At 33.9% G+C, this 17,177-nt stretch overlaps 1 protein-coding gene across 1 annotated transcript in view; it reads right to left on the bottom strand.

Moving 5' to 3' along the window:
- Positions 1-305: 305 nt before the first annotated feature.
- The window catches only part of GLRB (glycine receptor beta), a 90,538-nt gene continuing 73,666 nt past the window's right edge, over positions 306-17,177 (bottom strand). The window contains exons 9-10 of the mRNA XM_037830896.1: positions 15,487-15,779; positions 306-2,850 (exon numbers count right to left, since the gene is read on the bottom strand). Coding sequence (XP_037686824.1) covers positions 2,554-2,850; positions 15,487-15,779 — 590 coding nt within the window. The 3' untranslated portion in view covers positions 306-2,553. The remainder of the gene's footprint in view (positions 2,851-15,486; positions 15,780-17,177) is intronic.

Genomic DNA, 17,177 nt, shown 5'->3' with positions numbered 1-17,177 from the left:
ATCCACCAACATACTCAGGTACTATTTGTGTAATTTTAAAAAAATTGAAAATCACAAGGTTAGTTCAGAATTAAATTGGGTTACAGTAGAGTGAGATTATAGACTGCTGTAATAGTCTGATTAAGACTGGGAAACTGAATTAGGATGGTATCAGCAGGAATGGAAAGGAGGTGGTACACGTAAAGAGGAGAATTTATAGGACTTGGTACTTGAAAGGATGCAGAGTGTGCAAAAGGAAGGAAGATTTAGTATGGGTGACTGAAATAGTGATGACTTTACCAGAAAAAGAAAAATGCAAGAGAATGTACTGATTTGTGAGAAGATGATAATTTTTATTTTGGAGACATTGAATTTGAGGTATCAGCACACCATCCAAGTTAGACATACTGCAGGCTGCTTGGAAATACATCACAATTAAAGTACACAGATCAGAACTACTCTGGGGTTAAGTGAATTAACTCTTAAGAGAATTTCAAACAAACTGTTAGACACGTTGTGCTTCTTTGCTACGATCATTTTCCAGTGTTTGACTTGTAGATATATGCACACACCTAATCCTGGGGTAGTTATTTATATATAATTGGGTATTAAAATTAATCTTAAGAAGCTACAATATTATAGTATACAAAAGGAATCCATTCACATTATTTTCTACAAATAAATTCCTATAGGATGAGACCTGTCTCCCATATGGGATAGTTACACTTCAAATTCTGAATCTAGATCAGACTTCCTGATATGACGGGACTTTGCCAAGACAAAGAAGACAGATTCTAAAAAAATAAAATTATTACAAATGAAAATTTTAAATGATCAAAGTCCTATTAAAGACCTTTTTATCCATTAAAATATTATTGCCCTGTGCCCCTTTTGTCATTGACAAGCTATTGAAACCCAACAATTGCATCACTTGTGGCATTTTAAAACTATTTAGATGGCTATGTTTCTTTAACTAGAGGGAGGTGAAGCACTGCAGAAGATTAGATTATATACTATTTCAAAACTTAGTGAGCAGTGAGCCTCTAAAAAATTAAACAAAAAGTCTTCAATAAATCGAATAGCATTGAATCACATATGGCAATTTGCAGAAACAGTATTTTTGAACACATTTTATTATTGAATTGGCCATACAAATGCTCAGCTACAATAAAACCCTCCAAATTTTGTAAATATGCTTATTTGTTCTTTACATTTACATTATGTGACTTATTGATAGTTCTAATTACATCTGTGGCAGAAACAAAAAGATGTATTGGCCATAATATCGATTAGGAAATGGGGGTCTCATAAACTAGAAAATGCTTATTTTCACTTTGGAACAAGATCAAATAAGTAAATCTCAGTTATCTAGAATTTTAGCAGGAAAGAAAATACCCATAGAAGTGAAATCTAACTTTATTCTTTTGATTCCTCCTAGGTAAAAAGAACAAAAAATTATTATTTACTTATCCTTTAAATGTTTTGTAACTAATCCCAAAATAGTAAATAAATATGAAAAAAAGAAATAAGTGGATTCAGAGAAAAAGATTTAAATTATACTTACAAAAAATGTAACTATTTTAATAAAATGAAGTTAAAAATCCTTTAATGATTAGGGATATTTTTTGTAACTTAAGTTACTTTTAGTAATAGAATATTTTCTTCTTGATGTCTTAAAAATGGTATGAAATCACACATCTATTACCATATTACAATTTAAAATATTTATTACTCTTCTTAAGGCACTATGCTTTTGTGTACTCTGTATCAACAAAATGAAATCTATGAAAATATATTTAGATTTTAAGGTGGATTAAGTTGATTTTTCCTTTCTCTTATATGTTTAATCAATGCATCTATCCTTTATTTTTACTTTATCAGAAGCCAAGATTCAGTATGCATTTATGTAAATCTAGTATTTCCCTTTGTGTAAAAAATGCTTACAGTGTTTTTATTATTTGGCATTTTGACAACACAAGCACACTTTATAATGAGCTGATTTTACCAATTAGTCATTCTCTGAACTTTATTTCTCCACAGAGCCCACATAATTATAACTGATATTTTTCTACTTACAAAGTTTAAACAACATGTAATATGACTTAGTTTAATCTGTGATAATACCACCTAAAATTATACAAGAATAAGACGGCTTTCTCTGAAAGTTACAAGGAAGGAAATCTGAAACACTGCATACATTAGAATGGTGACCATAACAAGACTCAGCGTGCACATCATTTTATTATCAGAATTATCTGAAGTATTTGCAGTTTACACTAACTGAAGATAGTTGTTTGGATTTTTATTATGTAGTACGCTTGTCCTTCATTTATTCCTAAAGCAATATGTATGCTATATATGTATATGCATTATTAGAGCACAGACATCACAGGGTCATGCTGCCACTCAAAATTAAGATGCCACATTTTTATTACAATCAAATGGCATCCAAATGCAATATATTGCTAAGAAAATGCAAAAATTTTCACAGATTGCCATTTATGAATGGGGTTGGTCAGGTTGGTTTTTATGAAATGAAATGGGATTTTATTTTATATAAATGGAAAGGATTTATTATAAATATATAGACCAATATATAACATTGAAGAACAAGAAGCAGAAAGGAAACAATGCTCTTGCATAAAGATCAATTCGCTTTGCTGCTGTTGGAATAACGGGTTTGGCAGGAGGTGGCTTCTTGGTGTTCTTTGTCTGAGATTTCCCAAGTCCATTGTTGACTTCAATGGGTTTTCCATAGCAGTCATAATTGGATAATTCAAAATCTCTCGGCAAGCTTCCAACAATGCTGAAGTCATTAGATCTTAGATCAGACTTAGAAGTACAAACCTTTTTGCACCTGGTCTCACCAACCTGAGAATAAAATAATTAACAACAGAGTATATTTAGAATTTTTCTCTTTGTAAAACACATCTCTTCAAATGGATTTTTTTTAATTGCTGTTTTCCACAATTATGCTTCAAAGAACTAACAGAAATAATAATCAACTGATTGAGCCATCAGGGTTGCCTGGACATTTAGGGCTCTAATATGTTACCTATATAACAAGGTTTGAGAACAAATTTTTATAGGTTTTTTTTCTTTATTAGAGAGGTTGTGGGTTTACAGAACAATCAGGCATAAAATACAGGATTCCCTTATACCACCTTACATTGGGGTGGAACATTTGTTACAATTGATAACACATTTTTATAATTGTACTATTAACTAGAGTCTGTGGTTTAACTTAGAGTTAACTGTTTGTGTTCCATGTATTAAAAAAAAAATTCTGTTACCATATGTACAATCTAACATTTCCCATTTTAATCACATTCAGATACATATTTCAATACAGTCTAGTGAAAAAAAAGGGAACTGGTTAAGGGGTTGACAGAACAATGGAAACATGGAAGCAAGTAAAATCTAAATTCTTTAAATGTGACTTTAGGAAGATCATATACTTTTAAAATTTACTTCCAGACCTCCACTCCCCTCCCCACTTAAATTCCCCAAACTGAATTTTAAAAAGACCACTTTCAGCACTCAGGTGCTGTCTGTCTGTCTCTCTTTCTCTCCACACACACACACACACATTTGCATGTACCCATGCAAGCACCACCCTATAATTGTTACAAACAGAAGAAGAGACCACATTTTAAGCTCCAGTTTTCTGGTGCTTTTTGAGGAATGCATAGTCTCAGCATGTATCTGTGAACTTTATAAAGAGTAAATCACCACCTTGATTGGAACAGATGTTGAGAACAGACACTACATCATTAAATCTTTGGATTATCATTAGACTCTCATAAAAATATTTAAAATCTGGGACTCAGTAGGTATCCTATTCTTGTTTTCTCTCCTTAGAATTCCTCAAGGACTCAGGTGCACTAACTGTGCTTTAGACACTTCTCAAAACAAAGGCATACTCTAGTAACTCCTATAGAAGAACTCCCTGTCACTTAATTTTATTTGTTCACAAACAAGGCCAAATGCATTTACTATAGAAAGATATTTACTATAAATCATATTTCATATGTGGCTTTAGGTGTGGGTTAGTATCTCTAAGTAACTGAACAAGTGGCCAAATTTCTATGCTATTATAGCCTAAGCCACACATAAACACACAAACATTCTAAAATTTTGGTTACATAACCATATTCTTTACTTCTGCCAGTCACTTGCATAATTTTAGATTTTATCTATACAGTTTATTCAAAATGGAGACAGGATGTTTTGGTTATTCAGAGAGATTATTTAAATACTATAAATGTTTCAATAAGAGAATAATTTCCTTAAAGTTAAAGCAATAACATGAATAGGCACTCCAAAAAGCTATAAATTCACTGTACTAAATTATTAGACATTAAATTTATTAAAACTCCTCCTAGTAAGTGGGGGTGGGGGAGACTTCTGGGAAAGACAGTGGAGAAGGGAGCTCCAGGACTCAGTCCTCCCACCAAAATAACTATTAAACAGGAAGGAACTGTCTGAAACAACTATTTTGAAACTCCAAAGGCCAAAAGAACACTGTACAGCACCCACGGAAGAGTGTAAGGAAGAGAAAGATAATTACAGTAAAGAACCATAAATTATTCTCTCTGAGCAGTGGCTACCAGTGCCCAATCCCCACTCTCACAGCAGGTCGACACAGGCTAGCAGCTGGTGACAGAAAGGAAGGTAAAAATCCTCTTCCCCATGAACAGGAGTGGGCACGGCCAATCATTGACCATGGCTTTTGATTAGCGAATTTGGATAGCTGGCTCCTGGCTCTGAGGGCAGCTGTAGTTTCAACCCTGCCCAGACAAGGGCAGGCACAGCTATTGTTTCAACCCTCCTGGGACAGGGGTGGAGGTAGTGGAGACTTCAAGGTACAGCTCCCCAAAGCTGAGTTTTCCTGGATGGCCCAGCAAATGCAGCTCTTTAGTTAAGGGTTTCTTTCAACCCTGAGGAAATGCTGAATATTTAAATTTTAACCCCAGGGTAATCACAAGGAAAACAGATGAAAAAATACATCCAGAAAAAAGTGGGAAGGCACTCAATATGGTACAACACAAAAAAGCAAATAAATAAAAGTAGTAGGCTTTAATGGAGATGAATATAAAGAGTTATAAGATTTACAAAGGCTAAATGTCAAAATGGCAAAAGAAAGTCCTGTATTGTTAGTGGTAACTTTAGATGTATATGGATTAAACTCTCCAGTCAAAAGGCAGAGATTGGCAGAATGGATAAAAAAAAGTATGACTCAACTTATGCTGTCTGCAAGAGACTCACCTTAAAGTCAAAGATACATGTAGGGTGAGAACAAAAGGATGGAAAAAGATATACCATGTACATAGTAACCAAAAGTGAGCTGGGGCAGCTATACTAACATTAGATGAAAAAGACTTTAAGTTAAAAACAGTTAAGAGGGACAAAGATCGTCATTATATACTGATAATGGGGCCACCAACAGGAATATGTAACAATTATAAATATATATGAACCTAACAGCAGAGCCCCAAAATACATGACGCAAATACTGACAGACTTAAAGGGAGAAACTGATAGTTTTACATTAACAGAAGGAGATTTTAACATGCCACTTTAAATAGTGGATGGAACAGAGTCAGAAAATCAATAAGGAAGTACAAAACTTGAATGATACACTAAGCCAACTAGACCCAACAGACATATATAGAACACTGCACCCAATGAAAACAAATTATACTTTCTTCTCAAGTGCTCATAGATCATTCTCCATGACAGACCATATGTTGGGTCACAAATGAAGTCTTAATAAATTAAAAAATATTGAAATCATACAATGTGTATTCTCTGATGAAAACAGAATGAAGTTAGAAACAAGTGACAGAGGGAGAAATGGATAATTCACAACTATGTGGAAATTAAACAACATAGTTGCAAACAACCAAAGGGTTAAAGAGGAAATCAGACGCAAATTTAGGAAATATATGAGGCAAATGAAAATTAAAATACAATATATGAAAACTTATATGATCAGCAAAGGCAGTTCTGAAAGGGAAATTTATAGCCCTAAAGGCTTATATTTAAAAAGACAAAAGAATTCAAATCACAGACCTAACCTCAAAATTGAAAGAACTAGAAAAAGAAGACCAAACTAAACCCAAAGTGAGCAGAAGGAAGGAAATCAGAAAGACTAGAGTGGAATAAATGAAATCCAAAACAAACAAACAAAAACAACAGAGGAATCAACAAAACCAAAAGTTGGTTCTTTGAAAGATCAGTGAAATTGACAAAGCTTTAGCTAGATTGACAAAGAATACAAAGGATACAAATAACAAATGCATGAAATGGAAGGAGGACATTAATATACCGACCTGCTAAAATAAAAAAGACAACAAGAGGATACCATGAACAACTGTATGCCAATGAACTAGATAATCTAGATGAAATGGACAAATTCTTAGAAATATACAAGCTAGTTACACTGATTCAAGAAGAAATAGATCACAATAAACCAATTACTAGTAAAGAGATTAAATCAGTAACCAAAACCTCCCAAGGAAAAGCCTCGGACTAGATGGTTTCACCGAGGAATTCTACCAAGCATTCCAAGAAGAATTAACTCCAATACTGCTCAAATTCTTCCAAAAAAAATTGAAGAGGAAAGAACATAACAGAACTCATTCTACAAGGCCAGCATCACCCTCAGACCAAAGCTGGATAAAGATACCATAAGAAAAGAAAACTACAGACCAATATCCCTTATGGATACAGAAGCAAAAATCCTCAACAAAACACCAGCAAACCAAATCCAACAGCATGTTAAAATGATAAAGAGGGGTTTATCTCTGGTATGCATGATTGGTTCAACATAAGAAAATCAATTAATGTATTACAACACATTAATAGAAAGAAGGGAAGAAAACCACATGATCATCTCAATTAATGCAGAAAAAGCATGTGATAAAATACAGCACGCTTTCTTAATAAAAACACTTTGAACACTAAGAATAGAAGGAAATTTCCTCAACATGACAAAGGGCATATACGAAAAGCCCACAGCTGACATCCTACTTAAAAGTGAAAGAATGAAAGCTTTCTAAGATCATGAAGAAAAAATAGGATGCCCACTACTGCTATTTAACATTGCTGGAAGTCTTTGTTAGAGCAATATGGCAAGAAAAAGAAATAAAAGTCATCCAAATTGGCAAGGAAGAAGTAAAGTTTTCCCATTTGCAGATGACACGAACCTATATGCAGAAAATTGTGAAAACTCCACAATAAAACCCCTAGAGCTAATAAATACAGCCAAGTGGAAGGACAAAATCAATACCCAAAATTCAGTAGTGTTTGTATACACAAGCAATGACTAATTCAAAGAAGAAACCAAGAATATGACCCATTTATAATAGCAATTAAAAGAATCAGATATCTAGGAATAAATCTAAGCCAGGACATAAGGGACCCGTACACAGAAAAACTACAAAATAGTGCTAAAAGAAATAAAAGAAAACCTAACTAAATAGAATGACAGTACATGTTCATCAGTTGGAAGACTAAATATTGTCAGCCCTACCCAAAGTGATTTATAGATTTAGTGCAATCCCAATAAACATTTCAACAACCTTCTTTGCAGAAAAGGAAAAGCCAATCATCAAATTTATGTGGAAAGGTAAGAGGCTCCAAATAGCCAAACTCATCTTGAAAAAGAAGAATGAAGTTGGGGGACTCACACCTGATCTTAAGATTTATTACAAAGCCACAGTAAGCAAACAGCATGGTACAGGCATAAGAACACACATATAGACTAATGGAATCCAACTTAGAGAATAGAAATCGACCCTCATTTTTATGGCCAACTGATTTTTGATGAGGGCACAAAGGCCACTCAATAGGGAAAGAATAGCCTCTTCAACAATGGTCCTGGAAAAACTGGATCTCCATATGTCTAAGAAAGGAGGAGAAGCCCCATGTCACACCTTATACAAAAATCAACGCAAAATTGATCAAAAATCTAAATATTAGAATCAGAGCTATCAAATTCCTAGAAGAACGTAGGGAAGCATCTTCAGGACCTTGTGTTAGGCAATGCTTTCTTAGACTTTATACCTAAAGCAGAAGCAACAAAAGAAAAAAAAAATAGATAAATGGGACCTCTTTAAATTAAAAACTTTTGTGCCTCGAAAGACTATATCATGAAATTAGATAGACAATCTCAACAGTGGAAGAATGTATTTAGAAACCACATATCCAATAAAGGATTAATATCCAGAATATACAAAGCAATCCTACAACTTAACAACAAAATGACAAACAAGACAATTGTTTAAAAAATGGGCAAAGAAGGGGGAAGTGAAAGGAAATGAATTAAGCTTCGGTAGCAGAGAGATTCCAAAACGAGCCGAGAGGTCACTCTGGTGGGCACTCTTACGCACAATATAGACAACCCTTTTTAGGTTCTAATGAAATTTGGGGTGGCTTGTGGTAGACACCTGAAACTATCAAACTACAACCCAGAACCCGTGAATCTTGAAGACGATTGTATAAAAATGTAGCTTATAAGGGGTGACAATGGGATTGGGAAAGCCATAAGGACCACACTCCCCTTTGTCTAGTTTATGGATGGATGAGTAGAAAAATGGGGGAAGGAAACAAACAGACAGACAAAGGCACCCAGTGTTCTTTTTCACTTTAATTGCTCTTTTTCACTTTAATTATTATTCTTGTTATTTTTGTGTATGTGGTAATGAAGGTGTCAGGGATTGATTTGGGTGATGAATGTACAACTATGTAATGGTACTGTGAACAATCGAATGTACCATTTGTTTTGTATGACTGAGTGGTATGTGAATATATCTCAATAAAATGAATATTAAAAAAATGAATTTTAAAAGTTAAAAAAAAAGGGCAAAGGAATTGAATATACATCTCTCCAAAGAAGATATATAAATGGCCAAAAAGACACCAAAAGATGCTCAATATTATTAACCATCAGAGCAATGCAAATCAAAACCACAATGAAATACCATTCCACAACCATTAGAGAGGCTACTATTTAAAAAAATTTTAAATTATAAGTGTTGGAGAAGAAGCAGAGAAATAGGAATACTCAATCATTGCTGGTGGTAATATAAAATGGTGCAGCTACTGTGGAAGACAGCTTGGCAATTCCTCAGAAAGTTAAGTGTAGAATTCCCTATGGCCTGGCAATCCCACTGCTAGGTATATACCCAAAAGAATTGAAAACAGGGACTCAATCAAATATTTTCACACTGATGTTCATAGCAGCATGATGCACAATTGCCAAAAGATGGAAGCAACACAAATGTCCATCAACCGCTGAATGGATAAACAAAATGTGGTATATATCTACAATGGAAAATTATTCAGCTGTATCTGAATGTGGTTTAAAAGGGAAATGTTAGATTGTATATATGTTACTGGAATAAAAAATTTTTTTAAATCCGTGAAACTACACTACACAGAGATCCCTAAGTTAAACCATGGACTCTAGTTAATAGTGTAATTATAAAAATGTGCTTTCTGGAAATGAAATAAGCTTCAGTGGCAGAGAGAATCCAAAAGGAGCCGAGAGGTCACTCTGGTGGGCACTCTTACGCACACTTTAGACAACCCTTTTTAGGTTCTAAAGAATTGGGGTAGCTGGTGGTGGATATCTGAAACTATCAAACTACAACCCAGAACCCATGAATCTCGAAGACAGTTGTATAAAAATGTAGCTTATGAGGGGTGACAAGGGGATTGGGAAAGCCATAAGGACCACACTCCACTTTGTCTAGTTTATGGATGGATGAGTAGAAAAATAGGGGAAGGAAACAAACAGACAAAGGTACCCAGTGTTCTTTTTTACTTCAATTGCTCTTTTTCACTCTAATTATTATTCTTGTTATTTTTGTGTGTGTGCTAATGAAGGTGTCAGGGATTGATTTGGGTGATGAATGTACAACTATGTAATGGTACTGTGAACAATCGAAAGTACGATTTGTTTTGTATGACTGCGTGGTATATGAATATATCTCAATGAAATGAAGATTAAAAAAAAAAAAAAAAAAAAAAAAGACATAATGCTGAGCAAAATAAGCCAGGCACAAAAAGAGAGATATTGTATGTTATCACTAATGTGAATTCTGTGAAAAATGTACAATGTTTTATACTGTAGAATGTAGGGGACCTAGATATACCAATTAGTGGAGGGGGAATGATAATGTAATAAGAACAGATAAACTATGGAGGGTAATCTCAATGTTATGGGAATGCTCAGGAATGATTATGGTTTGTAAACTTTCTTGGATATAGTAAGATCATGTTGGAAGCAATAGAGTTATTTTAGGTTTTTTTTTTCTCTTATTCCTTTGTTTTCTTAGGGGTTGTTAATTTTCTTGGGGTATGGTAGGAACATGTTGGAAGCAATGTAGTTATTTTAGATTATTTGTTTTTCTTACTCCTCTGTTTGGACATGGTTTATTAATTTTCTTGGGGTATGGTAGGAACATATTGGAAGCAAAGTAGTTATTTTAGGTTATTTGTTTTCCTTAATCCATTGCTTTGTTTGAAATGTTGTGGGGTTTTTTTGGTTGTTGTTTGCCTGTTTGTTTTTAATTTTTTGATAAACAAAGTTAAAAAATTGAAAAAAAATCAGTAGAAAAATGGGAGTAAAAACTAAATGACAAATAGGGTGGGATGGGGGGATGGTTTGGGTATTCTCTTTTCACTTATATTTTTTATTCTTATTCTGATTCTTTCTGATGTAAGGAAAATGTTCAGAAATAGATTGTGGTGATGAACGCATAACTATATGATCATACTGTGAACAGTTGATTGTATACCATGGATGACTGTATGGTTTGTGAATATATTTCAATAAAACTGAATTAAAAAAAAAAAAAAATGTGCTTTCAGCATTGTAACAAATGTACCACACCAATGGAAGATGTTAATAATAGGGGGGCATAGGAGAACTGTGTATATTATACATGATTGTCCTATTAACACACAACTTCTCTAATAAAAAATTCAAAAAAAATAAAAAAAATTTCCACTGTCTAAACTCCATTATACTTTCAGGCTTTAATTACTATTCATACTTTTTCTAAAAATAAATGCCATAACTTCTGATTCAAATTAGCAAAGGTAGTCTTTTGAAAAACAAAATACATTGAAACATACATACTTTAAAACCCAAAACTATAATTATATAATTATATTTTCCACAGCACAGTCACCAAATTAATAAATGTAACAATCTTTTAATAGGTATTTTTATATTTTCTTTCATATGTGAATATGTAACAATCTTAATAATTTATGAAGTTTTCACATTTCATGCAAGTTTGATATGTACATTAAAACTAAGTATATATGGACTCAGTCTCATTTTGAAGCCTCTAGTAGGATACAAATATTACATGCATACAGTTTATTTGAAAATTGTTTTTTGTCTTTAAGGAATAATAAGTTATTGACATTTCTAGTCAACTCAGACTCTCCAAAGATCTTTCTATGACTTTTCCAGCAAAATGTCAATCAGATTCAGAACCCATATATGTATATTTCTATTAGCAGCTATAAAAAGTAGAGAATTGAAATACATAATTTCTTAAATAACTGGAACTTTTATTTATTCTGTAATTATTTCCAAGTATGAAAACTAAAATTGAAATACCATAATTAAGTCTAATATTTCATGGATCTTATTTACCCTTTATGTCCATATTCATAAATAATCTTAATGTGTTCACAATGCTCTGAAAAGGTGGTTTTAATGAGTCTCTTTCCATCAATATCGCACTTACTGGAATAAATTATGATTACAAAATCATTTGCACATTGGTGTTCTGTGCTATAAAATTTCTATATTTATCAAGGCCACTTAACACAACAGAGAATAGAGCCAACTGTGACACCACTGGAAATCAAGCAACTGCTCTGAAGAACACCTTGCTTTCTGTCTCCAGGTATCTTAGAGCTCAAATTGGAGAGTGGAAGGATTAGTGGGCTAGAAATATGAGGAACTGGTAAAAGATAGAGGTCAGTGGAGGGACGGAGTTAAAAACTAAGCGAGTGAACACCTCCATATAATACAAAGGTCTCACTTATTCCTTTGTGGTGGCTTGGAACTATATGAACCCCAGAAAATCATGTTCTTAAAGCTAATCCATTCCTATGGGTGTAAACCTATTGTAAGTAGGACCTTTTGATGAGGTTGCTTCAGTAAAGGCATGGCCCAGGGTGAGTGTCAATCCTCTTACTGGAGTCTTTATAAACCAGATGAATGCAGAGAAAGAGAGAAAGCCATGAAAACAAGAAGCTGAAAGCAATGAAAACTGGAAGAAAAGGGAGAGACCAGCAGATGTCAGCATCTGCCCTGCCATGTGACAGAGGAGTCAAGGATCACTGGCAGCCATTCTTTGGGAAGAAAGCATTACCTTGATGATGACTTGATTTGGACCTTTATCTTAGCTTCAAAATGGCAAGTTAAATCACCATTGTTATGCCAACCCATTTCATGGTATGTGCTTTCAGCAGCCTAGGAAACTAAAACATCCTCCTTCCATTTCTAGCATACAGAAATAAGCATATTTTTCAGAAGAAGAAACAAGAGTTTTTTTTTACAAAGAGGTAGTATACTTCAAATACCAATTCCTTGGTGTGCAGACCGTAGCTCTTCAAGGTACTAATTGGCTTCTAAGATGTTGGTGGTAACAGAGACAGAGAGAAAATATTGGGAAAGGGGCCATGATTTCTCTGGAACAGTGTGTTCCTGGTACAGAAATACAATAGGAATGGCCCAGTAGATAGATCAGTTGGAACATTAATAGGTGTTAAGAATAGCCCACTGTTATGTCAATTTGAACATCAGAGTGTGGTAGGCATGGTACAGGTACAATGAGATGTTGAGGGCCTGAAAAGCATGTATGGGACTTCTGCTTCCAGTAAGATGGAGTATACATATTGTTCCCTATTCCTCCCACAAAGTACAATGAATAACCACAGATATTATATAAAAAACAAACACAAGAAGGCTCTGCAAGTTTAACAGAAGAAGGCAGAAAAGCTAGGGATGGTAAGACCCAAGGAATAACACAGTGAAGGATTTCCTGGGTTTTCTTTTTGCCTCACATATTCCAGATATGGAATTGAAGAAACTGGCAACTAGAAATACCCATGAGTGCGGGTCAAAAAGCCCCAACAAAGCCTGATCTCTCTAAGTCATGGAAAAAGTAAAGGAGCAGCACAGCAATACAGGAATCTTGCAGACAATAAACACCAAATAAACTCTGGTCCCATCATCATGCATGCCAGCACCAAGTAGAGAACCTCTACTTCTACCTTCAAGAGGATGTAAAATAGAAAAAGAAGGGAACTTCCTCAACTTGATGAACAACAACTACCAAAAATCTCCAACTAACATTATACTTAATGTTGAAAGACTAAATGTCTTCCTTTTATGATCAGGAACAAGGCAAGGATTTCCATTCTTACCACTATTATTCAAAACCGTACTGGAAGAAACAAAAGCATATCGATCAGAAAGGAAGAAATAAAACTGTCCCAATTTGCAGATGACATTACTGTCTATATATAAAATCCCAAGAAGTCTACCATAAAAACTCCTGGAACTAATAAGTGATTTCAGCAAGGTCGCAGAATATAAGATAAGCATACAAAAATCAATTGCATTTTGATATAAAAGTAATGAACAAGTGGACTTCAAAACTAAAATACCATACTATTTACAATCACTCAAAATTAAATACTTATGTATAAATATAAATGTAATAAAACATGTAAAGGATTTGTATGCTCAAAATCACACAAAACTGATGAAAGAAATCAAAGATCTAAATAATGAAGAAACATGCAGGCCCATAGATTGGAAGGCAAACTAGTAAATACATCAATTCTTTATTGCAATTCCTATTAAAATCTCTGAAATATTTTTAGTTGATATAGACAAGTTTATTTGAAAATTTATTTGAAATGCAATGGAACTAGAATGGCTAAAACAATTTTTAAAGAGATGAATAAAGTTGAGGAATCAAGAGGAATCTTGAGGAATTAAGACTTATTATATGGGTAGATTAATCAAAATTGATGTTGATGGAATGACTGACACATAGAACAGTGGAATAAAACAAAGAGCCCAGAAACAGACTCACAAAAATATGCCCAATTGACTTCTGACAAAGGTGCAAAATCAATTCAATTGGAAAATAATACCTTTTACAACAAAGGCTGCTGCAACAAGGAGACACACATAGGCAAAAAAAGGAACCTTGACCTAAGTCTCATAACTTATATAAAAATTAATTCAAAAGGAATCATGGATATTTTTTAAATGTAAAACTAAAACTATAAACTTTTAGAAGTAAAATAGGAGAAAATCTTTCTAGGTAAATTATTCTTAGACTTGATAAAGTATGACCTAGAAAATAAATAATTGATAAATTGGGCTTCATCAAAATTTAAAACTTTTGCTTTGTGAAAGACCATGCTAACATGATGAAAAGACAAGTTACAGAATAGGAGGAAATACTTGCATACCACATATTCTATAGAGGACTAGAATACATAAGGAACTCTCAAAAATCAACAGTAAAAAGTGAACAATCCAATTAAGACATGGGCAATATACATGAAGAGACTTTTCATTGAAGAGATATACAGAAGACAAACACATGAAAATATGTTCAACATCATTAGCCATTAAGGAAATGCAAATGAAAACCACAATGAGATATCAAAACTCATCTATCAGAATGGCTAAAATAACAAATAGTGACAGGGACGCAGAGAACTTACATCATTTACATACTGCTGGTGAGAATGTAAAATGGTATAGCTACTCTGTATAGCAGTTTATCAGTTTCTTACAAAATTAAACATGCACCTATCATATGACCCCAAAATTGTACTTCCAGGCTTTTTTCTCAGAAAAATGAAGATTTATGTTCACACAAAAATCAGTACATGAAGGTTTGGAGTAGCTTTTTTCATAATAGGTATTGTTTCCCTCTGGGCATCCAGTATATAAGCATCCTGCCTGATAAGTTATATGCAAAGCTCTCTAACCTGATGGGGAACAGGCAGGTGATTTAATCAAGATCACGGGCTCACCCCAATTTTCAGTGTTGGCAGAAGGTCAGTACTTCTCTATTAGTTCTCTGGCCATTAGGTAAGGCTTGCCAAATGAAAAAAAATATGGAGATATGTATTTCTGGAAAAATAGCCACATTCAATGTTGCCCATCAAAGCAGAGTTTTATTCTTAAACTTGGTAGAAAGTCTGAGGAAATTAAATAAGGTGTTAAATTTTTTTTCCTAAGAAGTGTTTGACCTAAGTGTTCCGAATATTTAGTTGTGTTCCGAAAAAGTATGTTGTGCTCAGTTCCTTTACATCTGTGAGAGAAAAACAAGTAAATACCAACTCTATTAAACCTTCACACCCATGGAAAAGTATATCTCTCCTGTTGCTGCAGAGAGAATGGGAGAAATTATTTAGTTGGATAATTTTATTCATTCTTACCTGCAAAGTGCTAATGTGAACAGGAGTTCCTGTACCATTCACAGTATTTTTTTTAGCTGCATTTCCACCTTTCCCATCTGCTTGCTCAGCCTTAGCAATTCTGGCTTTTTCTGCTTCTACTCTTTTGGGGTTGTTCAACATCACCTGGACAACAGCATACTCCACCAGTGAGGCAAACCCAAAGAGAAGGCAAGCAATGAGCCAAACATCAAGTGCCTTCACATAGGATACTTTGGGAAGTTCAGCAGCAAGGGTTGTACACTCAGATGCCAAACTGAGTACTGAGAAGATACCTACAAAAACAGAAATGAGAATAAAGTTACTTTTACCCCTAAAAAATGTTCTTCGTTCATCCCTCTTTGACTAAATTTCTCCTAGTAACCTTCAATGGACCATGTACAATTCACCAGATCCCTTTAAATCTCAAAGAGCAGAAGAATTAATAGGTCCACTTTTAATGTAAGGATTATTGATGGTGGTTGTAGATGTTTGTATATACTTACCATATTTTAAAATAAAAAGGAATTTAAATCAGGCTTGACAACAATTTGGATCTGGTTTAAACATTAAAGATATTTAAACTCTTTTATAGTATCTCTGAGTTAGCTGGAAAACTCTGAGATTATTTCATTTTTCATCATGTTTTAGACAGATTTTAGTTATAGAGCTTAATATTATCACATGAACAACTAAATCAGAACAAGAATGGAACACATCAAGCCATTTTCTGATAAGGTTCGCAGTAAGAAAAATCTAACAGAGAAGACAAAATAGGGAACATTCCTGATCATTTCAGGGAAAATAAATGATTCTGTCTTTTCAAGGAAAGAAATGAAATTCTGCTATATGTAATATTAAAAATATTTGTAAAACCCCAAAGGAGATGACAATAATTTGTCTCTCTCTTTCTTTCTCGTCATGCTTGCCTCCCATCCTACCTTTCTCCTTCTTTCTGACTCCGTTTGTATTTCTCAGGGGTGCAGATGGAGGGGCTTGATCAACAGGTACAGACTGCCAGTGACACACCAACTGTGGAGACACCCCACTCAGTGTCGGGGGAGCCTCATTTTGTGTCAAGTAGGAAACAGGTTGGCTGTGGCTCTGTGAATTTCACTTACTGGGCTGAGAACACGTTTTTGTTCTTAGATGTGACGACCTCTGAGCATTAATGAAACATTGCCTAATAACTAAAGATGTAGTTGGTGCTCACTTTTCCTTCCTTTGAAATGGTAAAACCACTATATTAATATTAATAATCAGACATAATACAATGAAAAGTATATTCCATCAATTGCATCATGTTAGAGGCAATAGAGCTTCTGAGAAGAGTCAAGTTTTTCAAGTGTTCGAGAGCCTAAGTGACTCTGTTGAAAAGAAAGACTTTCAGCAAAACAAGACTTCTGCAAATGGAAACAATATTACTTAGACATGTAATGACCTGATAAGCATCTAAATTACTATTATCATAATTGTCCTGAGTCTTGAGGAAAATTAAAACCTAATTAATAGTACCATATTTTTAAACTTAAAGCAGTCCTCAATGTTTTCTAACATTGAGGTTTACAGTAATGTAAAAATCCAGGATCTTATCAATTATTGCCCTAAACTACAGTTAATTATACCATTAATTTGGTAAAACATCTTTCAAAGTCAGTATTTCTATTCTGAGTCAAATACTATGAGTCAACCTA

The sequence above is a fragment of the Choloepus didactylus genome, chromosome 3 (assembly GCF_015220235.1).
Source record: "Choloepus didactylus isolate mChoDid1 chromosome 3, mChoDid1.pri, whole genome shotgun sequence".
Taxonomy (NCBI): Eukaryota; Metazoa; Chordata; class Mammalia; order Pilosa; family Megalonychidae; genus Choloepus; species Choloepus didactylus.
This window is presented reverse-complemented; position numbering and strand designations above follow the sequence as displayed.